At 38.1% G+C, this 25,427-nt stretch overlaps 1 protein-coding gene across 1 annotated transcript; it reads left to right on the top strand.

Moving 5' to 3' along the window:
• hsdl2 (hydroxysteroid dehydrogenase like 2) lies at positions 1-21,431 on the top strand. Its single transcript, XM_069187347.1, has 11 exons — positions 1-388; positions 2,954-3,117; positions 4,185-4,283; positions 4,888-5,002; positions 8,184-8,287; positions 9,083-9,181; positions 10,410-10,604; positions 11,591-11,662; positions 13,274-13,423; positions 15,117-15,245; positions 21,198-21,431. Exons 1-11 carry the CDS (start codon positions 372-374, stop codon positions 21,308-21,310), a joined length of 1,257 nt encoding a protein of 418 aa, XP_069043448.1. The 5' UTR covers positions 1-371; the 3' UTR covers positions 21,311-21,431.
• The last annotated feature ends 3,996 nt before the right edge of the window (positions 21,432-25,427 follow it).

Raw genomic sequence — 25,427 nt, 5'->3', positions numbered from 1 at the left:
GTTCGTGATCTGTGGTATTTTAAAATAAATTGCTAGTGCTGATTTAAAAAAAAAGCACACATTTTCCTGAGTATTGGCGATAATATGGGATTTTCGAAATCGAATTCTGAAATTCTCTTGACGTTTTTGTAATGAACTTGTGTGTAACATTTAACCGGAACCGAGGTTGTTTCTCTGTCAGAGAAAGTGGGGCAAAGGGCAGCCTTGCATTGTGACAGTACGGTGGTGCGGAGATATTTTCGGACGTTTGCTGTATAAGTGGTCATTATATTAGATTCATTACTCTTCTTCGGCTGCACATTAGGAAAAACGCAAGTTGCATTAAAGACTTAAGCAGACTTTTTTTTTGTTCCTGCAGAGAGCATTAAAAGATGTTGCCGAATACGGGGTGAGTTGACAAGCTGCAATTTTTAACTATATTATAACTGTTTCAGCATTTAGTGCGAACAGTTACCTTTTACTTTGTCTTGTTAATATAGAAATCTGGGTTTCAGGGCAGGTGCAGTAATGTAACAGCAACGATCCTGTACATTTATTAATACGTTCATTGACACCTTTAACTTGAAAAGCGGGATTTTTTACAAGTTTATTTTACTATATTTTTTAAATTTCTTTTCGGCGTTTATTGAAAATTGAATTGGCCCATCTTCTCAAGAAATAGTAAATACATTCAGGTGAATTATCGGAGAAGGCTTTTGTCTGCAGCTTTTTGTCTGATTTCTGAACTCAGAGCTTGTGCAAAGTTGAAAAGAAATTCAGGTGAAAGGTTGTCAGTTGGTATTTGCATTTGCGGCTACAGTAAATATTCAAAGATCAATATTTCAGTAAATTAGTATGCAGTTTCATTTCTGGACTGTAACAAATATGAGACACTCCCCAGCACAGCAGGCAATAACCAATTTTAAATTTTAATTAGCGAATAACTTCAGAGCGATTGTAATTTGTACTTATTATACTTTTGAGTGCAGCAATGCTTGCAGGGCTGATTTTAAATGAAGCAGTAGAGTTTCTGTCTGAAGCAAATGGGGAGCAGTGTGTGTAGATCGCGTATAGAAGTAGTGTACGTCTTTCCTTTCTTCACCTGTAACGGATCGCTGTACAGCATATAGAAATCGTCAGTTAAACGACGTTGTAACTTGATGTCTACTGGACTGGACTCATCATGTTTGGTCTCATTTAATTTCTTTGGTTTAACTAGAGGCAGCGCGAACCACTGGGGTAAAGTTAGCTTGAAGTTCGAAAACGAACATTAAGTCTGGGTAATTGGAGACTGTGCTGTTCTGCTTCCTATGGTCATATACGTGTTTTTCGCATGAAAACCCTGTTGAGCAGTATTTCTCGCGTTGTGAACGTATGTATGTATTCAGCGGTCCCCCAGTGTTCAATCAAAACCCCCGAGTGTCAGAAAATAATTAGCTCACAGTCGTGGTCTTTAAAATGCATTTGGTTTGAAGGCTTTCTGTGTTTCCCTTGCGAAGATATGGACACAAGAATATCCGTGCGTGGTAAACAAAAAGTCATAAAAACGACAAAGTGAAGGCTGTGAAAACAGTCACAATGTACTTTATACACAAAGCAAGTGTTCTCGCAACTCTAGGAGGTTTCGTAAAAACCTTACAGGCGTGCCAAAGTCGTTTTCGACCTTGAAAACTGGACACTGGACTTTGGTGGTTGGCAAAATTTAGTTTTGGGCGAACTCCATCATGTTTGGTCTCGTTTTAACTACAGGCAGCGTGAGCTGTTATAACGCAGCACAATATTACATGTGATGTCAGATTCCTAATACTGCTTTCAAAGTTTACAAAGTCTTTACAGACTTGCCGCGTATCGTAGTTTTAAGTTAAAGTCCCCCTGGACTGCGGTATAATACTTCCAACGTTTCAGGTATATTTTCTTGTTTTTCTGCGCTCGCTACTTATCCATCTGAGACATGTATTTTGATATTTCTATTCTAAGACATCTAACTGTTTTTGATAAGCAGAATTACGTGCCGTGGACGTTTAGAGCTTAAAGATTTTCTTAAGTGTTGTAAGTCTATATGAAGCATGTGGGAAGATACAGTAGGTTATCAAATTGTTATTGTCTCACAGTAAAGAAAATAGTCTTGGGAAGAAAACAGTGTGAAGAAATTTTTTAAACTACTATCCATAGTGATGTACAGTATATTAGCTATTATGTCCATAATTATGGATAATACAGCTATATCAAGAGCAAGCAGTTTGTTTTGAGAGTGTTTGCAAATCGTTTCCCACAGATTCAGTACTTTTTTAAAAAACCTTTACATAGTTAAAAAGCAGAAGAAAGGTAATGGACTCCAACGGAATTCTGGAGGTTTGCTGTTTTAATACAACCCGTATATAAACACAGAATAATGCTGTAACATTGGTATTTCATGGTACTTTTGGGGGGCAGTTACTGCAGGAGCCTCACAGTACTTGGCTTGGGCCATGGGTTTGACACCAGTCTGGGGAACGTTCTGTGTGGAGTTTGCATGTTTTCTATGTTCATAATGGCTAATGGGTGTCACTGAATTGTCCTCATGTATAGGTGCTTGTGTGTGTGTGCCCTGTGATGGAATAGTGTCTCAATGAGCTTGTATCTTTCTTTGCATCTGTTGCCTGCTGGTTTAGGCTCTGTCACACTGCAGGTCTGTACTGGAGTGTGTGGTTATTGAAAATAGATGGTATGCTTATTTTTTTTATAACTGTACCTAAGAAGGCGAAGTTGAGAATGAGGAAATCCTGCATTCCTAATTTATGGAAGCGCTCGGGTAATTGTGAAAAAATATTTTTGAAAGTTTGTGTGCAGGGTGAGTGCATTTAGGTATAATACCTGTATCTTTCTTGCAAGGTTGACTTTCCAGTTAGGAACACTCATTTGTTTTCAGTGGAACTTTGTGCTTTGTGACTTGGTCTTTCAATAATACATTTGTTGTTGTTTTTTTTCATTCCAGAAAACTAGCAGGATGCACTCTGTTTATCACGGGTGCTAGCCGGGGTATTGGAAAAGCAATTGCCTTAAAAGCTGCCAAGGATGGTGCCAATGTAGTGATCGCTGCCAAAACAGCCCAAGCCCATCCAAAACTCCCTGGGACCATTTATACTGCTGCGGAAGAAAGTAGGTTTTATTTTCTTTTTCTGTTTCAGTGATCAAAATGGTTTCAAAGAAACAAGAGTCCGGTTTATTTCACGATCTGTCCTTCCCTGTGTTACAGTTTGTAGTATGTTTGGAAGTCACCGGCTTAGAACCATTAACCTTTAGTCTGATTGGCAAGAAATTGAAAGGCAGCTGCTATCCGCATACTGACTTACATGTGTTAAACTTCTCTGATTCAGTTGTGACGAGAACATTTGTGAGTTGTTGCTCTTGGGATTTGAAGCCACTTGCTTCATTTGCTTATTTACTAGGTGGTTGGCAGCCTCAGGATGATTTGGGGATCCCATCCTGTCCTTTCTTGAGAGAAGCCAGGGTATTGGCTTCAAAAACATACTGTATCTGGCACAAGTTACACAGCCTCCCACGACACAAAAGATTAACATTTTGTATACAATGTTTTGTGACGCTAAAAGTGCAGAAATAAAAACAACATAAGACCTTGCAAGACTCCTTAATTTTATGTCGTTCAATTTCTGCCAGACAAAATAACAGAAGAAAGCAGGGAACCATGTCAGTTCTTCCCTCAGTGGTGTTAATGCAAAAGCACTTTCATCTTCTCACCTTTAAGCTTTCACTTGTGTAGTTCTATTCCCACGGTTTTTAGTGTTGGGAAAGTAGTTTTTGTCGCATGGGCATTTGCAAATTGACTTCTCAAGGCTGGGAGATTTTAAGTTGTTATTGGGGTTCCCTAAAGGAAAAGCCCTTTCAGTAGTGTTATCCTCTGGTTATTAATTGATTGTAGGTAGTTTATCACCTACTGTAAATATTTCTTACCTCCCCAAAGCATGTTTAATCATTCACCGTGGCAAAAAAAAGAACAGGAATGATGAAGATGTATTGGCTTAGAAGTGACATACTGGAAAAAATATAATGTAAATATAATTAAACAAATCCAAGAATCTGATTTCAATGTCACTTTTTCTCCAGCTCTGGGACAAGCTGTCTTGGCCTTGGTGGTTTTTCTTTGGTATTTGCCAGTGTAGCTATGCACTTTTAGTACGATACTGTACGTCTGTTGTCTGTTGCAGTTGAGGCTGCTGGGGGGAAGGCCTTGCCTTGTATTGTCGATGTGAGGGACGAGAAGCAGGTCAGCGATGCGGTGGAGGAAGCTGTGAAGAAGTTTGGAGGTAAGATTGCTGGGCATCAGGTATTGAACATTTACAGTGTCACATTGTCTTACTGTCCTGTTTGCATTCTGCTTTGGTCTTGTGTAAAACCTGTTTGATTTGAGGAAAATTATAGAATGAAGGTACAGTAATCCTACTGTACATTTTCAAGTTCTGAACAGTAGCTGATGAATGCACACTAAACAAAAAGGATCCGGCTTTCTTACCATACATTTAAAAATGTACACTTTGCGGTCACCACTCTCAAAAGAATACAGTAAACAATGAAAATTCAGATTTTATAGAAAAGGCTTTCCTTTGTTAAAATGCTTTATATTACAAAGTTTGTGAAAATGGTAAGAATTAAAAACGCCTTTTTCATTTTTTTGGATTTGGATGCCTTAGAACACAGGGTTATAAAGGGGAGAAGGGGATGAAAAACTGTATTCCTCCCAGTTTTGTTGCTAGTAGGTAATTACTCCCATACACTAGGTTTTCAAACCACTTCAGGACAGATTGTTACTGGGAGAGTTAAAGTAGGATGGAAAGTCTGTCATTGTGTGCTAGTAATGCCTTTACTCTAGTATTAACTGTCAAATGTATTTCCTTGTTTCTAAATCTCTAGGAATTGACATTGTGGTAAACAATGCTAGTGCTATCAATTTAACCGGAACTCTGGAGACACCCATGAAAAAGGTTGACCTTATGTTGGGTATCAATTTAAGGGGAACTTATTTGACGTGAGTAAAATTTGATTGATTAAACTCATTAATTTTCATGAACTGTTAAAATTAATAGCATGTGACTAAAGCTGTATTACAGTATTACTCCTGCTAGACTTCTGCACACATTTGTTCACCCGGGCTCCAGACAGAGATGGATCTGATATTAAGAGTTTATGCAGAATCAGGAAGAAAGAGCAATGATGAGCAAGTGTGACCAATATCTTTCTTGAGTTGCTCAACCTTAGATGATTTTTATCTGCAAAAAGGATCATTTTATTTCAAAGAGCATCAAAAGAAAGCTTATACTGTAACTTTTTGTAGTTAAAGGTGCAGCTACAGGTGACCATGAAGGTAACAGTATTTTTTTGTAGCTCTTCACTGATTTATTTGAAAAGGTGCAGCATTGGTATATTCATTGCGCCTATTAGGATTTGTTCAACAGGGTTGATGAAAATAGGGTGTATTTCGAAACTCACTGTTTAGCAACGTGTGACCACCATCAGAGGCAATCTAAGCTTTATGAGTGTGACGCATGCTTCCCACTTGGTAGCAGATACTTTGTGGGAAACTGTCCCATTCCTGTAGGTAGACAAGCATATGACCTTTCTGTTGTGCCCTATGTGCCACGCCTTTCCCGCGTAGCCGACTAATAATCAGTGGGGCTCATGTCTAGAGAGTAGAGCATACAAGACATCACTGTCATATTCTCATCTCGCAGGAAAACAGTACTTCTGTGAGTAGCTTGAGAAAGTGAGTTGTCCTGCTGGAGTCTTGTGATGTCAAACTAAGCCCACAGGAATAGCAACAAGTTAGGGCCCAGCACTTGTTCAGTGGAGCACTGTACAGTCAGATGGCTATCAGTCACTACAAATGGAGATCTACAGCTACTAGGCACTCTTCCACCAACTAACATGCTTGGACTTCCCCACCTGTGTCTGTTGTACACAACAGTTTGTGTATTGTTCTGCATTTCTCAATCAATCAAGGTTTATTTATCAATGCACGAACAGTACAGCATCCAGCGGTGTTGTTGGCAATGAAATGCTTTAGAAAAAGACAAAAACGGGCTGGAGCTCGCGGGACGGCTGCCATCTTTGGCGGCACCATCTTACAACTTCTGTGCTTCTCTCCCTGCCATCCAGCATGGTGGTCCATGCAAAACCCTAATTCATTGCAAAAGAGGACTTGTCTGACCGCCTGAAATTAGTTAGTACAGAACAAAGGCATTTGTCACTTGATAAGCGTGGAATGTTTATTCCACTCTGCCTTTTTGGTCTTTGAATCTCCTCATCACCTCCTCCTCATTTCAGCTATGCCCATTCTGAGCATCAAAAGGTGCATTGAAAATGGCGAATGTAAGTGTGAAGGCAAATTGTAAAGCATCAGTTTTACAATTGTTAAAGCGCTTGTGAATGCCTTTAGTTAATATGATTTCTGTTGTACAAAAGAGAATTAGTTTGTTTTAGTACATCTAGAGTTTATAAATAATGACGTGGTAAAACTTTCTCTGGAGGTTTTAAGTTTTATTTTTTTTAGTTATGAATTGGATATTGTGGAAGTTAAATTTACCTAGATAGTGCTAAAATTGTCTAGGGATTTTTAGATGTTTTTTTTTCTTTGAAGAGAAGAATCTCTGAAATACTTTTGTAGAAATACAAAATTGCTCTTTTTTTTCCCCATTTGTCATTCATTTTGAAAAGCGCAAGATGTAGATAAACCTTCTTATTTTGTTAGATTGTAGATAATACTTTGTCAGCTTCTTATCTTTACAGTTGCTGGTTTAGCTGCATTGTATGGTCCACTTGCATAAGCAGATGGCAGTGCTAGGGTAAATCCATCCCTACTGAGTGTTTTTATAGAAGGGATCAGAATATTTCTCCATCTACAGTGGAGATAATAGGTTATGTGTATGAATTTCCACAAATGCATACATCCAGAGATTTTTGCATCAAGAATAATTGAACATTCTTTGCAAAATGAGTCTGTACAAATAATTGTCATATAATCCAGTAATATGAATTTAAAATGTCCTGCAGTATCTTTGTGGAATTTCTGTGTTCTTTGGAATGTTCTTGTATTGTTTAAACTCTGTTTGCAAAGGAATTTAAAATGTAATATAACATAATACCTTTATGATTTTCAGAAGACCGACCATTCAACAAATGTTTCCCGCAGTCCAATATCGGCTCTGCTGTGTCAATGCTTCTTAGCCTGCCGTGCTTTCTAATCAAATATCAGCTATCTTGTCAGGAAGACAGTAAGGGCAGAGAGGCCATGCCTGCTCTGGTACTGTTGGCTGAAACAGGCGCTGATTTCCATGCTAGACATGGTTGCAGTGCAGTAATGGAATTGTATTTTTTTCACACTGGGCTGTTCTCAGATGCACCCATTAAGGTAATCAAGTTTAAGGGTAAACTTCCTTTAGTTACAGTAGATGTGACAGCAGTGTGGACACCTGTGGCTGAACATAATCTAAAAGACACAGGGCAGGGGATGACTTACTGTAAGTTGTAAGATGAGATGAGTAGACATTGATAATGCTTACTTTGACAGTCTGCTCTGAACAGATATTCTGCATATGATTTATGCAATACCATGAAGTTCCTTGTTAGTGATATCCTGGTCACATACTGTGCGCTTGCCTAGAGGGACAACAGATCAAGATCTTGCCTGTCTACAGAAGTCCAGGAAAACATCAGCAAATAATTGTTTGCTCGTAATTTACATTACATACCATGTCTTAAGTGTTCCAAGTTTGCATTTTGTTTCAGAGTCTACAAATGTTTTACATACAGTAAATACTGTAGATGTAATTTCCCTAACAAAATTGTTTTATTTTTAAAATTTACTCCTGTCCATCCCACCTAAAGAGCAAACTTAAACTCGCACATCTCCATTTAAAGCTTTCATGTCTTCACAGATCATTATAAGTGCTTTGTACAGATCATAAAAGGAAGTCAAAGCCATGAGGAGTGAGTCTGGAATGGTCTTCTGTCAAGCTTTGCTTTAAAGCTTTGAAAATTATGCTTACATCTGTCTTTATACAAATAGCACTGTGGCGTCTGTTTGAACAGGAAAACTAACTCGCTTTGCTCAGGAGACTAATCACTGTTGCTAAAATGAATTCCTGTGCCTTCAGATGAAATACAGCCATCCAACTGCAAAACTTATTCGCTTAATGCACTTCTTTTCAAAGGTCAAAGCTCTGTGTCCCATACCTTCAAAAGAGCAAAAATCCCCACATACTCAACCTGAGCCCACCTCTCAACCTCAACCCCGTTTGGTTCAAGAATCACACAGGTATTACCTTGTGTATCACACTTTCACTCATAAAATTGTTATGCAGTGCACTGTTTCATCATTCTGTATGAAGAATTACACTTTGAGATTTTATAAGGATATAATGTTATAATAACTGGGGTCCATCATTTTTCGTGAGCAAAAACGTCTGGGGCCTCTTCCTATCTTTTGCCATTTTAAACTTAAGTTCTAAGACACTGAGGACCATATTCAGAAAAGTATCTTGACGTAATATTTTTGAAATGTACTGATGAATTTTGTTTAATTGTTTCTTATGGTACTTGCTTCATGGTTTGATTAAATGGTTAGAAAAATAAGGTTGACATGATTTGTTGAAGTACTTTCCTAGGTTTCATATGGTTTCATTTTCCTTATTGAAAACCTTTTTACCATCATAAAAAGTAAAATGTATATTTGGAAGGACCAACAATTCTAAAATAAATACATAATTTAGGTGTTAATTAAAAATGACAACAGTTAACGGAATACCATTCAATGGAAACACACATTTTCTGATTAGGATCTTGTAAATACAAAAAACAAAATGAACAGTCATCATTAGCAGTCCTGGACACTGTCATAGTATTAGTTAAACCTCCATTTGAGTATTAATTATTTCAGTGCCGTGGGTATTTTAATTTAAATCTTTTTTTAATTCTGTCAATTTAGTCGATTTTAAAATGGGTTATCGGGAGTCTTGTGAAATATTGAAGAACCCTTCACTTACTTTATGTAGTTTTTGATAGTATTGCTAATTCACGTATATTGCCTACTGTTTTTTTTTTCCTCGCTCAGCTTATACCATGGCAAAATATGGAATGTCAATGTGTGTCCTGGGAATGGCTGAGGAATTTCGTGGAGCCATTGCTGTTAATGCTCTTTGGCCAAAAACAGGTACTGTAGGTGACTATATTTTTAAGCATTGTTGCTCCTAATGCCTTAGTAATTGGAGGGGAAACAACACTGCAATCTATTAATAATAATAATAATAATAATAATAATAATAATAATACAAAATTATTACAGATTACAACTAGATGTAATTGGAGGGGAAACAACACTGCAATCTATTAATAATAATAATAATAATAATAATAATAATAATACAAAATTATTACAGATTACAACTAGATGATCCATGATTCATAGTGCTTTCATGAAAATGTACAGTAGTAGAAATCATGTGGGTTGAGAATTGCATTTTTTCCCTGTTGAAATGTGGAAACTGTAAAGTGGCTCTCAGCATCTTAAATTATTTTGTGATTAGAGCTTTGTTGGCTATTCTTAACCTCTTTTTCTGCCTCTTGAAGTCTTGTTGCGCTTCTTAAAAACCCCTTTTTTCCAACAAATGCAGACAAGGTGAAAGTTTTGACTGTGTCCCTGTTCAATTCCAAGGAGCCCACGGTGAAATGAAAGAATCTTGCGAGGTAGCAGCATTGCTCATATGGTTTGCAGCAGTACCGGCCCCTGTGCTTCTCTCACTTGATGTAATCTGAGATGTCACTTTCTTCAGATTAATTTCTTTTAATCGAGTTATTCAATTTATGTTCTTTCCGGACCCTATGCGGACGACACAATCCAAAAAGTGGGGAAACACTAGGGAAACGTCATGCAGGAATACGGGGCTAAAGACAGGGGGGCGTGTCCAAGGTGCGCTGGTGCACGGGGGAGGTGTGGCCAAGGCGAACAATCCAAAAGAGTAGTCCTTAGAGAGAATCCAAAACACAAGGGTAAATCCAAAACCAGGAGATCCATCAAAACGCGGAATTAAAACACGAAGACCGGGTCGGAACCGGCGGACAGGGAACAGGAACGGGAACCGAGATTAAAACCTTAACGGGACCAGGCGCTTCCAGGTCCCGAACTTGCACGATACGGAAATCAGATGCAGAGCCCGGATGAGCGTCAGCGCCTGGCTTTTAAGGTGGGCTGGGAATAGGAATCAGGTGCACAGAATAAGGTCTCAAGTGAAAGGGCTGGAGCACCCTTAAGGAGGGGGGACTATAATCGTGACAATTTAATTGTCGTTTTTGGAATGTTAAGTCATTTAATGGTCATTTTTTTAACTCTGCCTTATTTAGATGCACCCTTCAACATTATTACCGGTGCGTTTCTTTTCCAGCTATACACACTGCAGCCATGGACATGCTGGGCGGCTCTGGTGTGAGCAAGCAGTGCAGGAAACCAGAGATCATGGCAGACGCTGCTTACTGTATTCTCACCAAGCCCAAGACCTACTCTGGAAACTTCACCATTGACGAAGACATACTCAAGCAAGAAGGGATCAAAGAGTTCGATGTTTATGCCGTAGCTCCAGGTACGATTCGCGATGGGCGCGAGGCAGGACCATCGCTAGGCACACATGGACACAGACTCTCACACCAGGGCCGGTTAACCTAACCAGTATGTCTTTGGAGTGTGGGAGGAAACCAGAATTAACAATTAACACCAGGAAGAAACCTGCATTAACAAGGGGGAGAACCTGCAAATCTGTGGAAAAAAATACAAAATTCAAGCAAGGGCCTCAGCACTGCGAGGCAGTAATGGTAACCACTGCACCCCTGTGCTGCCCAAAGCTATGAATAGTACAGTTGTATTTTGGTATCCTATAATACTGTAGGTATCCTAGTGCTCTTTGAAAGTGTGTGTATTTAAAAAAACACAGACAATGAGATGAGAAATGGCGGCCTTTTACAAATCCAGGCTTGACTTATGTTAGCGAAGAGGTAAAATCCATTGTACATGAACAGTAAGCAAACAGTCATGCACTGCATGAGGAATGGGACAGAATCCCACAAGACAGTACATGCAGCCTTGTACAAGAATGTCAAAGATGCACAGCTTGTATTGCTGTGGCCACACACACTACAAGCCTGTCACACTTGCACAGTAAGACCCCCTGGTGATGACAAATGTATAATTAATTAGTCATGTGTACTGACATTTTAGTGATAGGACCTCCTACAAACATTTGTCATTTTTTGTCAACTAGGTTTTCCTTAGTGTTCAGTATTTCATTATCATATAATTTTTTGTATTTCTTGGTTGAGGAACATTGAACTAAATAGTGGGATTGAATTACACTACCTTTGCTACTTTTACTTAGGAGCACTTTTGCTGGTTTGAAATTTCATTGTAAAGGACTTCAATGTTGAGACATAACCTGTGACATGCTAATAAGTAATATACAGTAATATAGTGTTTTTATATTGCCCATCTGAACATTATCTGGAGAGACAATGCATTGTTGTGGCCCTTTTCCATGCCTCTCTGGAGCTCAGTCTCTACAACCTGTCTCCGCAGGGCACCCTCTGCTCCCTGATTTCTTCTTGGATGATGACCCCGAAACACTGGCTAAAAAAATGGAGGATCATGGTATGCTTTATTTCTGCAATCAGTCCAGGCTACAGGATTGCATAACATCCAGCTATTAATCTCAAGCTTCGATTAAACCACTAGAATTGATTTCTGAATAATTTACCTATTTGCACAATGAATCAATTCTTGTGATTAAGTTTAATATATCAATCCAAAATTGTTCATTTGATTCACTTGAACAAAACAGCACAGGTGAATGGCAGATACTAAACTATCGCTGATTTGGATAATAATTCAAACCAGACTTAGTCATTTAGAAGGCTATAGTAAATGGCAGACATGACTCAATGTTAAATTCAATCTTGATTGTTTTCTTTCTTTACCATGAAACGAAACATTGTAGAAACAAGATTATAATTTCTGAGAGAAAATATTGTATATAGGTAGTTCAGAGACCTTAATTAGTTGCTCTTGTACAGATGTCTTTGGCAGCTTTATACAAAAAAATGGAAACATCTGGTAAACTTAGAGACACCAAGAATGTTGTAAGCAAGGGCTTCCATACTGCTGCAACTCATGCCCCAAAGTCCTGGCCAAAATTCCCCTGGCCTTTACCAGTCATGGCCTCCTATTTATTCCTGTCTATGAACTGGCTTCATCACTCTGTTCTCCTCCCCACTGATAGCTGATGTGTGGTGAGCATACTGTTGCATCATCCAGGTGGATGCTGCACATTGGTGGTGGTGGAGGGGAGTCCCCATTACCTGTAAAGTGCTTTGAATGGAGTGTATATAAGAATAATCTTTTATTAATAAAATTAATTTACCAAAAAACTTCCCCGTTTGCTTAGGGCCATGCATACTAATACTGGACGGGCCTGGTTGCCTATTAATTATGGTTTGTGTGACTAGAAGAGGAGACCTCAGTGTCTTTAAAAGAGGCGTAATTGTTGAGGCGCGATTAGGAGTATCGCCGACCAAGATGGCTCAACTTTCAACTCAGGTGATGTTGGCGTCCTCATCAACAGAGGGCAGCAGTGGGAGGAAGTGCATGCTCCAGGATTGTCATATCCATGGATTAGCACATGTGGTTGCCCAGTGGTTTGATGGCCATAGCGTTGATGCTATCCATGTGCCATGGTCTTCTCACTAGATCTGAACCCTATTGAGCATTTATGTGATATTCTGGAACAGCTCCCAAGACAGGATTTTCTACCTCTATCAACTATGCATGAGTTGATGGACTTTCTTGTGGAAGAATGGTGCCTCATTCTCCTGCCGAATTCTAGAGCTGGTAGACTTTATGCCACAGCACATACTGACCTTATTAAGTGATTTTTACATTGGTGCCTCCATTGGTGTTGGCATTTTGTTTTGTCCGCTATCTGTAAATCAGAAGTTAATGTATTGCCATGTGCAATATAATAATGAATGCATAATAAAACAGAAGTATTACCTAATTTTTTTATTAACAAAAAGTTTTTATTATCATGAAGAAGTAATGAAAATTAAACAGTAACATGACAACCCTTGTTTTGCTGTGAAAGTGTCTCGCTCAGCTCTAGTGTACGAGAAGACATAACTGTTGTTTCTGTAGTTGACTGGATTGCAGCCACAGAGCTGATTAGGAAGGGTGTTGTTTAAAAAGCCTTTTTTACTGCCTTTGCAGGTGCATCTCCCATATTGAAAAGTGGGAAATCCCAGGCAGAGGCAGCAGCATTGGCTGGACCTATAGCCGATACTTTTGATCTCATAAAGGGAGTTCTGAACCCTGACGTTGTCCAGTCGACAAAGGGTGTTTACAGGTTTGACCTTTCTGGTGAGTTTTTTTTCTTTATTGCTCATGATTGGGTGGTTGCAGTTGTAGAGGATGTAATAAGTCATAGCAGAGTTCAGTGAAGGTTCGAAATCAGTTTGAATTTGTTACCTACTGTAAAAACTATTTTCCAGAGTCCATTCCCTGCCCCCCCACCCATGGCGCTTTTAATCCAAGCAGTTTTGCAAGACGTCTTATGGTCCGAGTACAGCTCTGGTCACCCTCTTTTATTACAACAGATGAGTGTTTAGAAGTGATCATTGCATATGCATTAGTGCACAACTGTACAAAATATTACCACACATGGCACCTTGGCTATTTCTATTAATTCAGGTGGGTAGCTGTGTCAGCATGCGTAGGCTGCGAAGGAACAAGTAATAGGGCTGGTGCCTACAGTTATTCAGTCTACTGGGGGCTTATAATGACATGAATCAGCTTGTTATTGGCTTAATTGGAAAGTGTATCACTTGTCTTAGCTGTTCAGGTGTTGTTGCTTTAAAGAGACTTCAGGAACAGGAATGGGGACTCCTAATCTAAAGATATTGCACTAGGCAAATCTACCCAGCAACACAAAGACTACTCTGGTTGTTTGAATAGCCTTTTTATGACAGTAGTGTCAAGTTCTTAGTAACTGAAAGCTTGTCTCTATAGGTTTTGAGATTTTAAGAACCCAAATACTGATTTTGTGATTAAAGCATGAAATTGCAGCATCATCCACATGTTAAGACCTCTAACTCGGATTGTACCCTTATTTTAGTCTAGCAGTTTCAAGACACTAAGCCTGTACCTCTGTCACTGCCTTTGTTTAACACTGAATAGCTACACTGTTAGTCAGTGTACGGTGGCTTAGCATGAGAATTCCCAAGGGCATTAAACGGGCTGAAACGTCAGTAGCTTTTGTTTGCTTCATTTGATCCACAACCTGTATCCACTCTCTTGAGTCGAAAATCCAACCCATGCTACTAAATATGTAATGCACTTGTTTTGATATTACAGTAATATCCAATTCTTTTCTGATTCATTGTGAGATTGCTGGTAAATTGTGGAATGTGGATAAGGTAAACATTATGTGATAAATATAATTGTTATATTAAATATTTTTGAACTGTGAATGGCTTCAACTTGTGAAATGAATTGGAATGCTATAGGAATTTAAATATTATATTGTCAGAAATGCATTTTGTATTCTATTGTTATTCCTACAAATTATTTTATTATTATAATGACAATGGATGTTCTTAACAGTCCATGAGGAAACCTAGGTCTATTGTTGCTAATCTGTCTCACCCTACCTTCCATTTTTTCACATTTTTCCATCTGGAAGATGCTGTAAATCTGTTGGGGTTTTTTTTTATTAAGCTTCTAGGAGAGTTTCTCATGTTTTCGCAATTTGTATTAGTCTGTATGTATGAAATGTTGTAGATTTATGAGAACAATGTAATTAAATTTTCTGTACTACATGTTTCCAGTATTGGGGCTAATCCCTTGTGGACTTCAAGTTGCTAAGCAGGTGATATGTATCTGGAAGTTCATAAATTATTTTTAAACTCCTGGTGTCTGATATCTTCATCATCGTAATGGGTACATGTGTGATCATGGCTATTAGTGAGTCTGGCAGCGAATTGGTTTATAAGGATTATAGGGAAGAGGTGCACAGAGATTTTCTTTGATCTCTTTTTCATGTGCTGTAACGCAGGGGAACACGCAGGGATCTGGTATATTGACCTGAAGAATGGCGCTGGCAGTGCTGGCAGTGGAGAGCCTCCTGTAACGGCCGATGTGGTGATGAGTATGGACAGCGCAGACTTCGTCAAAATGTTCACAGGCAAGTGCAGACATGTTTGAGCGAGCAGAATCAAATATGTGGAGGCAGTTGTGTTAAGGCAGTTCAGTAGATGGTTTTACCGAGGGTTGGGAGCAGTCTAAGTATCTGAACAGGACACTTGCCACAGGAGCTGTACCAGTGTGTCCCGTACAGAACCTAGTTACTGAAATGGCTGCCAAATCCCTGATAATTCTGACAATGTGCTGCTTTTTTTTATGTGCCTTTGAATTCATGCATTTGGGAGGATCTGTTATGTTGGGGTGGAGGGAGATAAGATCATCTGGAGAAAAAGACAAAAGAAACGACATTCAAGTGAGAATCAGGTGGGGCCTCATTGGTCATTGAATCCTGTCAGGGCAGATGGTATGAATCTAATCTCTGGTTGGAGGAGGCTGGTTGGTTGCAGATGTCTCCTGTTGATGGCATAGATGTGCTGGTCCTGCAGATGTTCTGTTTGACTCAGGACAGAAAGCAAAGCTGGACCTGGCTAGGCCATTACATATTCTTGCAGTCAGGCCAGTGCAATCCTTATAGTGCTTTGACCCTGCTAGAAAATCAACACTTAAAGATTGGTTTGCAGGAATGCAAAACGTGTTGGGTCAAGGAGTTCATCAATGTATCACTAAGGTGCAAGGTTGTCCTCAGTCTAAACCAAAGGTGTTCTTGCTATAACCCCACCAGCACATAGTCATACTTCCACCACATTCTCAATTGACTTGACCAATGTATGCATATCTCCTTACCATGACATCCCCATGCATGTTGTCTTCCATGTCAAAGGACAAATGGTGTTTGCGAGTGAATTAAATACTCTACCACTCTCTTTGCCATCACCTTCTATGTTTCCTGGCTCAGGGGATGCATTTCACCTCCCCTTTCACCCAGTTACCTGTTTATTTTCATACAGGTGGTGGGCTACATCTGTTTTGCCAACATGTAGTTTGAGCTGTAGCCATTGCAGCCTACAAAATACACGGAAGGGTCAGACCATTGAGAAGGTTTTGGGACAGTGTAGTGACCCTCTTGCTTCCAGCCTGTGGCCTGTGCCTCACAGAGAAACCAGGAAGCCAGTTCAGTATTACTGTGCCGATGGAGATTGTTGAACCATTCTTTTGGCAGCTTCTCCCACAGATGGGTTGCCTTCAGTCATGCTGTTGGAATTCAGGCATTATTCATTACTCAGGTACTATGTAGGAAGATCTTTCTCTGTTATTCCAGTAATTAAAGTCATGTCTTTAATTAGGGATAGTTATCTATGCATTAATATGAAGTGTACGAGCAGTTTGATGGCAGATTTCAGTCTGAAGTGTGAACAGACATTGAATTAAAAATTGTGCCAGACTTGGGTTGCATTCCACAAACCTGTATGTCTGCATTCATGGTGCAGTCCAGTGGTACAAAGCACTGGCAATGTACTGCTGACTGGTGAAGAAATGTGATATGCTCAGATGAATCATCTTTCACCATCTTCTTAACAAACAGATTAATGTGTGTGTAGAGCCTGCCTGTACAGTCCAGAGTGCTTGGTTCCAACAGTGAAGGGCTCTTTTACTGGCACGGTTTGTGTGCATTCATTCTCTTAGAATGCAAGGTCAAAGCTAATCGGTACTTAATGGTAACAACTGATATTCTTCACCCCATGTTGCAGCATTTCTGCAATTTGAGGACAGATGTGTTTCAGGATGACAATACCCCCATCCGCATTCACAGAGCATGTATGGTCACAAAGGGTGTGATGAGCATAACACTAATGTATCTATATACCTTCTCAGTCTGAAGATCTGAACTCAATCAAACATTGTTGGAATATTCTGGAATGACTCCTAAGCAAGCATTGATTCAACCACCATCCACTAGGTGTGAGCTGATTGACTTCTTAATCCAAATGGTGCCTCATCCATCCCTCTGAATTCCAGACGATGGTCGACCTTATGCCACAGCACATATAGGCTGTACTGTCCACACATGTAAAATCACTTTCCCTATTAAGTGATTTTACATTGGTGTTGACATTTTTGCAGTCCTCTTCCTGTACTTCAGAATGAGGTAAATTATACCATACTAATGAAATGGGACTACCACCTGTATTCATACATGAAGGGGGATACTGAATCATAGGTAGAATAATTCTGATGAGCTGTTTGCACATTTAGTAGAGGTAGTTTTACAGCATAAATTTCCTACATTTAAGAAACCAGTATGTTTCCAATTATTAGGTCTAATGGTAATTCACTTAGCAGTACATTGAGGAACTTGAGAATAAAAATTAGAAATCAATTAAATTTAATTATTTTATTATCTGAAACTGACTTGTGACAACCTGTTTGCCTGTGGAGGAAGGCACTTATAACCTTGACATGTTTTATTTTTTGGTACTGTCTCCCTGCACAAATCAAATCTCCAGACTTAAACTTGTTTTATATGCCTCAGTTTACAAGGCCAAGGCCCCTGAGTTAAGGGCGCACAGTATGAAATAACAATAAAGGTGCTTTCCTTTTTTTTTTTTTTTTTTTTTTTAAATCCTGGATGTGATCTTTTGGTGCACCTGTTAAGAATTGTAATATTCAGAAAAAAAATCCAGTTTGTGGTCCAAATATAATAAATCCAAAAGCCATTAGTGCAAAGCTCTCTCAAATTTATTTTAAAAGTGAAAACCAAAAATGACCAATCTAATAAATGTAGATGAGTCTATGAATATTGCTTTTCAATACAGTGCTGTACACTACTGGGCAGATTAGCAAATCTTAGAAGACAGAAGAATCTGTACAATATAGTACAAATAAAGACCTTGTTTTTATGAGCACTTTTATTCATTGCAGTCTTGTGTCAATGAATATATTATTTGCATTTTAATTAGATACATCATTTGCATTTTTTGCTTGGTGACAAAATAACTTTTCACCATCTTATACTAGGTTCTGGACTATCCCTGAATATGCCATTCTGAGCACTATATACTATTATAGTTTCAAAATGAAAGGATTGGGTATTTATATCAATTGACTCTTAAAATACAGAAAGAAGGACAATCATGCTCCATCTATCTATCATGCATACTTAACACTTTCAAGGGAGTGCTCATTGAGATTTGTTACTGGATATAATGTGAAGTAGTTTTAAACTACACTTTATCAGGAATTAGAAAGTAACTTTGAAATTGAAGTTTCTGTTCTCAAAACATACTGTAGTAACTAATTAGATGTACAGCACCTGGTTTCTTGCATTGATATTTTAATACTTGCCTCTAAACTACAGTACTTGACAACATTCTGCATACAGTTATTTGCAGTTTACATTAAAATGCACAACACAACTGTTTCTAGCAGCACAATAATTTAAAGTTTACTCAAGCAAGTAATTATCTTTTTAGGTTAAAATATGCACCTGCATCGTTCTGCTTTCAATGTAGAAATGAATTGGCAAATATCAATCAGTTTATGTGAAATCTCAGAACATCTAGGAGAAGGTCTCAGGATTTCTTGAACCTTCACAGAACTACCTCAGGAACCTAAGTACAGTGGTATTGTATTGGAACAAAAGAATGGGTAAATATTTCAGCTGCAAACTTCAGAAGAAGTTCACTTTTATATGGGGATCAGCACATACAAGGGTGCTAAGGGCACGCCACAACACCTCAGCATCCTTCTTACTAAATATACATTTACTTTTTAAATATAACTCAGCTGATAATCATATTCAATTAAAATGCAAAAACTACCTAGAATCTATTTTAATCCCTAGATTTTTATTTGTTTTTAAATTTCAGTATGCAAAGCCTGAAATGATTAATGTGAAATGAAGAAACCACATATTAAGCGGAGCTAAGAGCCAAACCAGGGCACCCCCATCTTGCCACACTTCATTTTCAGCCATGTACAGTAGCTCCTAATAATTGGTATCAGTTACTGTAGGTAATTTAGCAAAGCTGAGATGATAGCTGCTGTGCTTTGACGGGTAATAATGCAGAAATACGAGAATTGGCACATTAAAAGTAAAAACCAGGAATATACCCGTGGGAGATGGATCCAAGAATTATAAAATATAAGCACAATGTATAGTTATAAGGTTTCTAATTAAGGTGTTGTTAGCATAAAAATTCGCATTTTTTCTGCATTGTTAACATGGTGTATGATTGTAATAAAATGATCACTTTACACCACAGAATAAACCCGTAAGCAAAATAATGCTATGGTAGCCATTAGTTTGAGAGCTGCTGATTATGGGCTCAGGGATGATAAATGAATGCAGTAGCCACCTTCCTTCTTTGCATTACTTTACTGTCAATATTGCTTTGCAGCAGCATTAATTGCTTTCCTGTGAGTTAAACTAAGATGATGCATTGAGTTGGTTTAAAATAGAAGGCAGACTGATCGATGAAAAAAATGCCCGTATTATTAATCACAATCCAGTGTCAGTCCATTATGAGCTGTTGAGGTTGGCTAAGACATCCAAATGGTAAACAGTTATTGCTTGTGTTATTTTTTTTCCTATTTCTCTAACCTTATCCCAAATCTCCTGTTGTCATGGGGGAAACCTATTTCTGTTTGTTTTTGTTGTAAGTTCCTAAGTACGTATTTTTTGGAGATACATGTACCTGTAATCACTTAAAGAAAAAATGTAGTGCTTTTAGAAAGAATCTGCATGGATGAGTACATTTCATACCACAATGAAAGTACTGTAAAATCTAGACAGTAATGCGTAAAACCTCCAATTTACATCACAAAATAAACTAATTTTCCAGGTATGCACAGAACCATATTGCCATCGTTGTCTATGATTCAGAACAAGGCAACAAAACTTAGTGACGTGATGCGGCCTAATTACATTGTAAACAAGAAGCTTGTGAATCCATCTCTTTCAATCCAATAGAAATATCGCTCTTAACTTTTCGACGATTTTGCTGACTATTACGACTGCCTTGTTAACTCTGCTCGCAATCACATTAGAACATTGCTGCAGTGAAATGTCTACTGCAGAACCTGTACTTATTTGCTTGTACACTGTGTTAGATTAGTCATTCCAGTGACTAGTGAGCAGGGCTGCTTCTCGTTGCAATTCGTACGAAGTCTCACTCTCACCCTTGGCAAGACCAGGGGTTTGTGACAACATGGTGACTATACAGTATTTTCACAAAGGTCACAGTTTTGTGCTTAATTTAAAATTTGTAAGATTTTGCAATACCGCCGCCTATTTATATTATTTTGTCACCAGTCTGAGAATTTGGGACTGAAGTTCCCCTTAAATTGACGATTTGTTTTTACACATTTTTACAAAATATCTGTATGCATTCTGATGGGCTAAGGATCTTATATATTTATCAAGTTAAAATCACAGTTGCATCCAGTCCTATAGGACTCTAGTTTAAAAGGTTATAAATCATGGTAGTGTTAGTAGAGGAGGATACAGTATTTAGTGCGATGCAGCCTCTCTCTTCTCCTGCTAATTGACATCAGCTGGCATTCTAGTTTGTGACAAAAATCTAAGGCATTAAAAGTACCCTGATTAACTTAACTTAAGACTGCTTAAGTTAATGGCAAACTATGATATCCCAATAATAAACAGTTGTGTATATTTTACAGGTAATTGTGAGAAAAGTCTTTACTGCCATCTTTTGCATTTTTATTAGGCTTTTCTGTTTCAGTTAAACTTTCTATTGAAATCCATAATTAGAATGGCCCTTTTTTTACCTCAAGATATTTTCTAGTTAGCCATCACCTTGTTTTAATTCCATGATTGTAGTTTAAATTAATTTAATTAGAGAGGTGTGAATGGACCTAAGGTCTCAGACTAAGACTGATTGGATTATTTTAATCCTCCTGTGAATTTAAGTGGTCCTAAGTGTCAGTTAACAGCATAATGTAAAAAGTGTTTAACCGATTAAATGAAGGCTGTTTTCTTTATTTTTTTTTGCTGCATGATATGCTTTACTTTTGTTATCTTTCTTGTTCACAGGTAAACTAAAGCCAACCATGGCATTCATGTCTGGAAAACTGAAGATTAAAGGTGACATGAGTCTGGCAATTAAAATGGAAAAGATGATGGGCATGTTGAAACCAAAACTGTAAAATAAAAAGGGAATCCCCAAATCTGGAACATTTTACACATTTTTCTTACACAAATGAAAAAGATTTATGTGATAAACTGTTTGCCTTTTATAACAATAAAAAGGGTTTCATTTTACTCTTACTTTTTCTGAAGCCTTTGGGTTTTACATTCAGTATTTATTGGTTTGTGTCCATTATTCTTATAAGAAAAATAATAATAAGGATAAAATAATTGAAACAAAGCAGATACCCGCTCTCCTAGTGCTACATAAAGACCAGAGAAAATAAAAACAAAAATGAATTCTTGCAAATAAGCTTTTTTCACTTTTGACTTATTGTCCAGCATGAAGTGTTAGGAGTGGTGGAGGGAGGTTGATTAAACGGGAAAAAAAAGAATAAAGGTTCTAGTTTTAATGAAAACAAAAACAAAAGGTTTGTTTTTATGCATCATTTCAAGGATTTTGATATGATGCCTCACAGTTCTTGGATCCTGGATTCGATTTCAGCCCAGGGACACCTCTGTGTAGAGGTTGAGTGCTCTACGTATGTCCGAGTTTTCTCCATGTACTGTATTTCTCCATGTTTGGTTTCCTCCCAAAGTCTGAAGATGCGGTATTTAGGTTTTGATTCGCTGTGTCCCTCTAAGAATAAAATATTTACTCACGATGGATAGATGTGTGACTTGCAAAACTTCAATTGGCCATTGGCTATGCTTAAAAATGCTACTTCTGTGAAGCCCATTAAAAGCACGCAGTACCCTGGGAGCTAGTGGCCTGCCTAACTAGATAGAATTCCGCCAGTGTTTCTTCGTGCAATGTAAACTATAATTTGTTTTAAACCTGGATTTAAAAAGCTGGAATATCATGCGTGGATATGTGAATGTTTTTTTGAGAATGATTATTAAGTATCCATATGTACTATATACAAATAGTATTTCTTTATAAGAAATAAGAAAAAATCTAGACTTTTCAGTTCCTAGAAGATTATTTATCCAAGGATCATCCTTGTGTTCAAAATATATAGTATTTTTTATTATATCAAAATATATAGTATCAGTGTACAATAAACATATGCTGTATATAGACTGTATATCTAAAATATAGTCTGGAATAGTAGGGTGAAATAAACTTGTATTTTTTCTTCATTCTCTCTTCACATTTTATGCTGTGTCTTGTCATAAAGCCATGTGTTATTAAATAGCATTGCATCCAATGAAGACCCATCTTCTCTGGTTTAACTCTGGAACTCTGGAACTTCTTCAAGTTGTGAGGAATTAAATGTGAACAGTAAGACTTTGTAATCTGATTTTTGGTGAAGCCCTCATTTTTCCAGTAACTGATCAATGACAAATGTGTCAATGAATTAAACGTGTTACAAACAAGAATCGAAAACTAATAACATAAATAGCCAGAATTATTTTGAAGTATTCAAAATGTATACTTATTGATGATGTGCTGAAACATTGCAGACCACAGTAAATTCACTGTGAGCTTTTACTTTTTTTTGCAGCTTCCAGAACTATATAGACTGATGGGGGAAAAAATAATCATTTTCTGGAATGAGAATACTATAGTTAAAGTTTATGTAGTTTCACAAAAAGTTGTCAAGTTGTTTTAAGCCCTATGACCAGCAATACAGCTTGTGCAGTGAAGCATTGCAACTTGCCAATCACAAGTTCATTAGGTGTGCTTTTACCCAACGAGGTCCAGGTGAAGCAATGCCTGGTCAGGTCACCTTTTAAAAGGTCTTAATTCAAAGCTTAGGTCACAGCAAGAAAAAGGCCACATTTAGTCAATTTTCTTTGCATTCCATAATAAATGTCACCAGAAGCAAGGGAGAGGGCCATTGGCATGCTGCAGGCAGGTGTGTCATGTACCAGCATTTCCAGACATTATGGAGAAAGTCGCCCCACTGTGTCCCAACTGCAGAGAAGGTTTCAGCAGACTGCCTGGACATACAGTATGACCGTCAAAGATCCGGTCACCCTTGAGTGACCACACCAGAGCAGTACCGACACGTCAGACTGGTCCATCTGAGAAATCGTTTCAGATCTGTCGCCCGTACTGCTGCTGAAACTGCCGGCAGACACAATGCCCGCATCAGTGACAGGACAGTGAGGCTCCATGCTGCTGGCCTTGGAGCAAGGAGACCTGTCAGAGGCCCTCTGCTCACACCTCCTAGACATCACACCCGACCGGCTTGGGCCAGACAAAGGCTGTGATGGACTCGTCAGCAGTGGCATCAGGTCCTCTTTACGGATGAGTCACTCTTCAGCCTGTTCCATGCAGACAGGAGGGCCAGAGTGTGGAGGAGGAGGTGTTACATTTCTTTTTTCCATCAGTATAGAAATGATAAAGCACTTCGCAGCTTGGCTATTTGTATTGTAGAAGTTCATGTAGGTAGCTGCGTTAGCATGCATAGGCTGCAAAGGAACAGGTAAAGGTTTATTCCATACTGAAAGAAAAAGAAAACCTACACAGTGTTTTGGCTGTGGAGCCTTCTTCATGTGTCAGCAGTCTCTTTTCTTTTCCTTTCACATGGGATAAAGCTTTACCTGTTCCTTATTTGTATTTTACTCTTAAGATCCTTAGTTTACTATTTTTATTTTTGACCAGGGTGCCTGCCTTCTTAGCAAATGCTCAGCTCTCTCCTTCTATTAACAACATCAGTGTGTGGTCAAAACAGTCTGCAGTATATTATTTTAACTAAAGTTATTTTATGTTATTTAAAAAGCATTTTGCTTGATGTTGGTATGCACAAGCTATTTCTCATTTTTTTACAATTTGAACCAAATAGTAGCTAAAATTAAATAATGCCTTGCATATCATTGTTTACTATAGTGGAAGAGGGCCAAAAGCCACTATAAAAAGTCAACACCTATTTTCCAGTCCATTATCACTGGCAAAAAAATAATAATTAAAAACCCCTGACCTTCTCTCCCTGCTTTTTGTTTTGTCTTCTTTAATTGATAGTCTGGCCAAAAGTAGAAGGAACATGAATCAAAACTTAAAAATGAAAAATTGAATTCTGTTTATTATCTCCATGCCTGCACAGTGTTCTGAAACCTGTCTCAGGTTAAGACCTAGAAAAGAAACCTAACAAAATAAAGAGACTAATATTTCAAACATATTAAACATTTGCTATCTTTTTTATATGAATACTTGACTTTACTTCCTATCCTTTCTAAAGCAGAACACTAAGGTTAACCTGTGCTCCCCCAACTCAAATAACCAAACTGCTAACAACCAAAAGTGCCAGATGACAACACCCTTCTTTCATCTGTAACAGCTGCTCTCCTTTTCCCCTGTGCAGATCGAGTCCATTCTAATAGGACACGTAGGTGGATTAGGTGGATTTTTAATCATGCTTTAAATTTAAATTTGCTTGAGACCAGCACAGAATGCCATAGCAGGTGAAATCAGTCCCCAGTATTATTGATGTGAAAAATGTCTGGAATTAATCTCACAGTACCAGAATAAATTTACTGGACATTCCTCTAAAGATTAATCTGAAATATAGAATCTGACCGGACAGAGGAATTGAAAGACAATTGCATTTCATTTCTTCCAGTGACATTTTGGTCACAATAGAGTGGGCAAAGTGGAAAATGTTTAGTTACTTTACTGAATCCCTTTCTGCTTTAACCTTTTTGGTTAAAAAGGTCATGCTGTCAAAATCTATTCATTATTATATGACCTGGATACTTTTGTCGTTCTCAATTAAATTTAAGATGAACAAAGTTAAGAACATAAGAACTGTTATAAATGAGAGACTGGTCATTTTGGATTGTGATCCAGGGGCCTCTCTCAGCTGTTTGCTGGAAGAAGCCAAAGTATCAAGAACATGATTTAAGAACATGACTGGGTATCTTTTTCATGCTTCCATAACTCTTTGGGTAAAGAAGTGCCTTCAGTTTTCATTTTTAAATGCATTTCTACACACATGGGTTGACTTTGTGACACTTCTGTCATATGGTTTTTAAATATTATGAGATATATATAATACAGGATAGGATACTCATTCTTGTGACCATCAATAGCATTTCAAGGGGTTTAAATTCTATACATTCAGTATTGAATGTATAATACCGAGCATCTAACAATAAACTTTCATGGCACCTAATTCAATTTCAAGTGGG

This window comes from Lepisosteus oculatus, chromosome 3 (assembly GCF_040954835.1).
Source record: "Lepisosteus oculatus isolate fLepOcu1 chromosome 3, fLepOcu1.hap2, whole genome shotgun sequence".
Taxonomy (NCBI): domain Eukaryota; kingdom Metazoa; phylum Chordata; class Actinopteri; order Semionotiformes; family Lepisosteidae; genus Lepisosteus; species Lepisosteus oculatus.
Note: the sequence above shows the minus strand (reverse complement) of the source record. Positions and strands in the feature narration are given on the sequence as shown.